This window comes from Montipora capricornis, chromosome 13 (assembly GCF_036669925.1).
Source record: "Montipora capricornis isolate CH-2021 chromosome 13, ASM3666992v2, whole genome shotgun sequence".
Classification (NCBI taxonomy): Eukaryota; Metazoa; Cnidaria; class Anthozoa; order Scleractinia; family Acroporidae; genus Montipora; species Montipora capricornis.
The window spans coordinates 21,584,805-21,590,980 of NC_090895.1; the positions used below are offsets into that span (position 1 = coordinate 21,584,805).

The window sequence follows — 6,176 nt, forward strand, 5'->3', positions numbered from 1 at the left end:
AACCAGGAGCAAGTTATCATAGTTGAATTCGCTTTCTCTTATACTATCCGGATCACGGACAAAATAATCAATGATCTTCAAGAGACCCCCTTCTTACGCCAGATTAGGTATTAAGGTAGCCAAGTTTAGTTGATAGAGAAAAATAATAATTTAATGCGAAGCGACTTGCCCTACCTCTTGTTTCTGCAACTGCATCTTCTTCCGACTGGGTCAATTTGGTAACATGAATAACCCGTTGGACCCAATAAGTTTGCTAAGCGCCCAACTCAAAAGCCAATGCTGAACCTCTCTTCCCTTTGTTCTTGCTTTCTTCATTCTAATGTCAAACTTCAGCCACTGGTGAATCTATCCCCGTTGCAGTTCTGGGGACATGTAAAAAGAAGATCCAAAAGAAAAGTCGACACTAGGAATTAATTCATATATGACCCAAGTTCTTTGGTACCGGAAGTTTGTGCTTGATGGCTGCGCAATTGCCGTTTTTAAGATACCTCTTCCATGGAGTAGCGGTGGAGATGGCCAATAATATTTTTCATCATCGCTTAATGTTTCCCAAGTTCACCAGGTAGAGTATTTTAGCCTTTTATTTCTGATTTGCCAAAAAAAAAAATGTTTAACAGATATTTAAAAGAAAGGGGTCTCACGTCTTTCCGAAGAGGCTACTTGTGTGTGCTTATCTTGTTGATCTGCGCATTGAATCGGAAGAAGACTATAAATTAATATTAGCACACCTTTGACCTCAGGTTTGTCAGTTGAATTACTGTTACGAGATATCGACGTTAAATATAGTCGCTTTACCTTACTTTTCTTTTTAGTGGGATATGGAACAATAGGAAGATTAAAATGACGAAATCACACACAAGTTGAATTCCAGTTGAATGATCTCTAACATCGAAGATGCTAGTATAGGTGTTTTGCAAACAACATCAACAGACACATAGCAATGATATAATGTACAAATGCTGGTAAACGAACAAAAGGAGCTAATGAGAGAGAGCTTTTGTTTTCATCCACCAACATGGCGGCGATAACGTTTACATGGCCTCCTGTAAGAACTCAGATTGCAGGTCCGACGTAATGAGGAATAGCTATCGTAGTCCATTCTTTATTGCACCAGAGGAGCCACTTACATGGACAGCACAACCTACTGACCAAAAAGAAGCGGTAGATCGAGATGTGTGTCACACATAGTACGTCAATGTGATAATTGATACGACAATTGATTCACCGTCCGTAAATAGAAGTAACTGCAGATCGTTCTAATGGCATGTAAGGGAATCATAAACAAAGGCTTCTCAAGAACCCACAGACTATTCGCAAAGAATAGGACATTTGGTTTTATCATGGATACACAAGAGTGTTTTAACGGGTTACGACTCCTAAGCTCCTCGTAGGTAAATAAACTATGAATAAGACTTCGACACGGCTTCTCATACCCCCGCTGTCTTTCAAAGGCAGCCACGATTTGAATTACACAATTGCTTTCATGTACACATGGCCGGAACAATATGTAGTTGCGCTAGGTGTCGCTTTCGCCTATGACTCCACCACTAGTTACAAAATCAACTTCGAAGAGAAGCTTGTAACGCTAAAGAACAATGGACGACTAGGAATTTAACTCTCATAGGAAGAATTTTTATTATTGAGACACTCGCAATTTCTAAGTTAGTTTATAATACGTCTGTTCTCAAAGTGCCTCCGAACTTCGCTGAAACAGTTAATGATATTTGCTTCAAATTCATCTGGAACTTCAAGCCCGATAAGATAAAACGTCAAACATTAGTACTTCCTGTGGACAAAGGCGGTCTTAATATGGTTGATTACACCATATTAGGTAAATCTCTTAAAGCAGCCTGGGTCAAACGCCTTTGTGAAGCTGAAGGTAGTAAATGGTGCTCCGTCTTCTTCTCTGCTACAGCTCAATACGGGGGTCGATTTATCTTTGAATGTAATTTTGACACACGCGACTTAAATTTGACTTCACGCGTGCCAAGCTTTTTTTTTTACAGAGATATATTGACTGTTTGGCAGGAGTTGCACTCTAAGAACCCCTCCACGACTATCTACACGAAATTATTTGGAACATCCGCTTCATAAGAGTAGATGGGAAACCAGTGTTTTACTTGTCATGGTATAGAAAAGGGGTAACTAAAATTCACCATCTTTTAAACGAAAGAGGAACCTTTTTATCGAGACCCGATTTTCAAAGAAAATATGGTTTGTCAGTGAACTTCCTAACTTATAATGGTATTCATGCTGCGATCTCTGATGAATGGAAAAAATCAATTCTTAATTCAGAACTTCTTGATAACCGTGAGTGACACAACCTCACGTCCGCGAACGTCACGGCCAAAACCGCCCGTAAAATGTTTGTGCTGAAATTGTTTAAACCCCCGAACGTAGAAAGGAAACTAGTAGAACAAAATATCTCGACTAAAGCTGTCTATGAATTACCCTTCAAGGTCACAATGGAAAACAAACTTAGATGTTTTCAATATAAGGTGGTACATAACATTCTACCTACTAACAGTAATCTTTACAAAATGAAATTGAGAACATCTCCGGACTGCGATCGTTGTAGCCACCCTCATGAGAATTTAGTTCACCTTTTATATGAATGGCCCAGTTTTAAAATTTTTGGGCAAAGGGTAATTAGCTGGTGGAACGAAAAGAGATTGGAAAATGTCACCTTAAGTACTTCGGATATTTTGTACGGCTATAAGCCTGAATCAAATATTTTTCAAGCGCTCAATCATTATGTTATTATTGCAAAGTACCACATCTTTCTTTCATGGTTAAATAAGACCTCTCCCAGTTTTGAAATTTTCTGCGTTTTACTTAATGAAAAGATTCTTTGTGAACGTACAATTGCTTTTAAAAATAACACATTAGGAAACACTATGGGGAACACTATGTGCATGAGCTGTGCCAAATATCTTTGTCCCAGGGGATGTGCCACTCCTACTCTTATGTTTCTATTTGTAAAATAATTGTAGGGTATGTGTTAATATTGTAAGTTAAATAAGTAATTGTATTGTTTTGGAGAGTAAATTATGTAAATTGTAGTATTGTAAGTTGCATTTATAATTGCATCAATTTGTTAAGTAGTGCAAGTAGCGTAAGTAGTTATCTCTGCTGTAATTTGTAGTTGTATTATTGTTGTAAATTTGGTTAGGAAATGTACAAGCGTAGTATTGTAAAAAAAGTGCTCAGCTGTGAAAATAAAGCAAAAAAATAATAATAAATAAATACTCTTGCAAGCGCAGTCCTTTCTGTAAAAATGTACCACTCAAAACCACAACATCTCAACTAACAGCGAATCGGCATCGGCTGGAGCTGACCACTACGGATTCTCTTTCCTCTTCAGCATTCATTTTATTTGCTATTCAAATAAAATATGAACACAGGGTTCAATATTCAACAAAGTTTAATAGATTTAGAAAAATCAGAACGGCTTAAAATAGTCACTGAAATCAAAGTCCAGCGACCAAAATCTGGTGCATGAGCAGATCGTGACTGAGCTCCTTTAAATCTAACCTGCAAAGCTTCGGATTGCCGGAAGTGTATGGGACTTCTTAGCGAGCAAGTCCAAAATTTCTTCTCTATCCTTTTTGCCTAGACCCTTGAAGATAATTAATAATACAATAATTCAAAGCTAACGAATAAAGTGGTTCTTGATTATTTGCTATTTATTTCTCTATTATGCTATATTCTCTGCTATGTCACTGCGTTCTGCCGCAGAGAAAACGTTTAAGTTCTAATCAGCAGAAAGGCAACAAGACGTTGAAATAGGAAGGACACGATCAGTTGTGTTTATTGGGGACGAGAAAAGCTAACATACAAGAAATAAAGTAGTGGCGGAGAAAAAACGAATTACATCACTGTAAACTACGAGACTAAACGTAAACAGCATACTAGAAAAATTAAGCTCGGCAAGGTGCGAGCGGTAAAACTGGCTGTGTCGAGTGACTAACGCGAGAGGCGACAAGGCTTAAATACCGAGATGTGGCGTAAAATCCCTAGAGGATCAAACTGCGGCCATAAATGCAAATTCCGAACATAAACACATTTATTCAGATGCGCACTTAATATGATTGGCGTGATGACAGCCACTGATTAAAGTACTTTCGTTTGAAGATCGCCCCACGTGATTATTTCACGCAGCCTGAACGTTGTTGGTGAAGAAATATTGACCCTATGAACCGATATTACTAATATCTAATGTGACTTTTAAAAGTGAAAGTCACAACAAAGGCTTCTAAGATAAAATGATATAAGCTGTTGTAAAATACAAGCGAAGGGCAGTTTTCGATGTAAAAACAAAAATCCTTGTCTTTATTAAAATGAAAAAATACCAATCGAAGCTGTTCTTACTAAAACGTCAAATCTTCCACATTTTCGTAAAGGCTCTTGTCGTAGTCTTTCATTCTGATAATCCTCTGTGAGAAAATAAGAGGACAACGAAGTAATTGCACAAAAATTTTAATTTAAAAATATAAAAAAATGCATGCCAAAAAGAAGACCAAACATAAGAAAAAACCTAAGAACTTGTCTGGATATTGAAAAGAACGATTTACTGTTACGTTATTGGGTCATCTCTTGGATATCTGTTAGGATCGCAACAAATAATATACATTTAACACACGAATCAATTCTACCGCGATATTTTAGAAGTTGGTAGCTCATCAAAGAAAGAAAGAAAGAAAGAAAGAAAGAAAGAAAAACGGAAGGAAGAAACGAAAGAAGGAAGGAAGAAAACATGGAAGGAAGGAAGGAAGAAAGGATGGAAGGAAAGAAGGAAGAAACGAGGAAGGAAGAAAGGAAGGAAGGAAGCAAGGAAGGAAAGAAGAAAAGATGGAAAGAAAGAAGGAAGGATGGAAGGAAGGAAGGAAGGTAGGAAGGAAGGAAGAAAGGATGGATGAAAGAAAGGAAGGATGTAAGGGAGGATGAAAGAAAGTAAGGAAGGAAGAAAGGAAGGAAGGAAGGATAGAAGGATAAAAGGAAGGAAGGAAAGAGGGAAGGAAGAAACAAGGAAGGAAGAAAGGAAGGAAAGAAGGAAGAAAGAAACGGGGAAGGAAGGAGGGAAGAAAGGATGGAAGGAATGAAGGAAGAAGGGAAGTAAGGGAGGGAGGAAGGAAGGAAGGAAGGAAGGATGGAAGGAAGGAAGGAAGGATAGAAGGGAAGAACGAAGGAAGGAAGGAAAGATAAAAGGATGCAACAAAAGAAGGAAAGAACGAAGAAAGGATGGAACGAAGGAAGGAAAGAAGGAAGGAAGGAAGAATGGAAAGAAGGAAGGAACGAACGAACGAGGAAAGAAGGAAGAAAGAAAGGATAGAAGGAAGGAAGAAAGGAAGGAAAGAAGGATGGAAGGAAGGATGGAAGGAAGGATGGACGGAAGGAAGAAAGGATGGAAGAAAGGAAGGAAGGAAAGAATTCAGGATGGAATGATGGAAGAAAGGAAGGAAGTATGGAAGGATAGAAGGAACTAAGAAAGAAAGGAAGAAAGGATGGAAGGATGGAAGGAAGGAAGGAACGAGGAAGGAATGAAGCAACAAAAGATGGAAGAATGGAAGGAAGGAAGGAAGAAAGGATGGAAGGAAGGCAGAATGGAAGGATGGAAGGAAGAAAGGAAGGAAGAAAGGAAGGATGGATGGAAGGATGAAAGGAAGGAAGGAAGGAAGGAAGGATGGAAGGAAGGAAGGAAGGAAGGAAGAAAGGAAGGATGGAAGGATGGAAAAGAGGAAGGAAGGAGGAAGGAAGGATGGAAGGAAGGAATGAAGGAAGGAAGGAAGGAAGGAAGGAAGAAAGCGAGGAAGAATTTAAGGAAGAGAAGGAAGGAAGGATGGACGGAAGCAAGGAAGGAAGGATGGAAGGATGGAGCATGGAAAAAAGGAAGGAAGAAAGGATGGAAGTAACGAAGGATGGAAAGAAGGAAGAAAAGATGGAAGGATGGAAGGAAGGATGGAAGGAAGGATAGAAGAAAGGATGGAAAAAAGGAAGGAAGGAGGAAGAAAAGATTGAAGGATGGAAGGAGGGAAGAAAGCATGGAAAGATGAAAGGATAGAAGGATAAAAAGAAGGAAGAAAAGAAGAAGAAAAGATGGAAGGATGGAAGGATTGAGGGATGCAAGGAAGGAAGGAAGGATGGAATGAAGGAAGAAAAGATGGAAGGATGGAAGG

The 6,176-nt window shown here is 38.8% G+C and overlaps 1 protein-coding gene across 1 annotated transcript; it reads left to right on the top strand.

Moving 5' to 3' along the window:
• The first annotated feature begins 5,504 nt into the window (after positions 1-5,504).
• Positions 5,505-5,912, top strand: LOC138030696 (immunoglobulin G-binding protein A-like). The gene has a single exon (XM_068878576.1). It carries the CDS (start codon positions 5,505-5,507, stop codon positions 5,910-5,912), a length of 408 nt encoding a protein of 135 aa, XP_068734677.1.
• Positions 5,913-6,176: the final 264 nt, after the last annotated feature.

Coding starts and splice junctions, on each gene's coding strand:
- LOC138030696 (XM_068878576.1), top strand. CDS start 5,505: ATGGAAGGATGGAAGGAAGGAAGGAACGAGGAAGGAATGAAGCAACAA.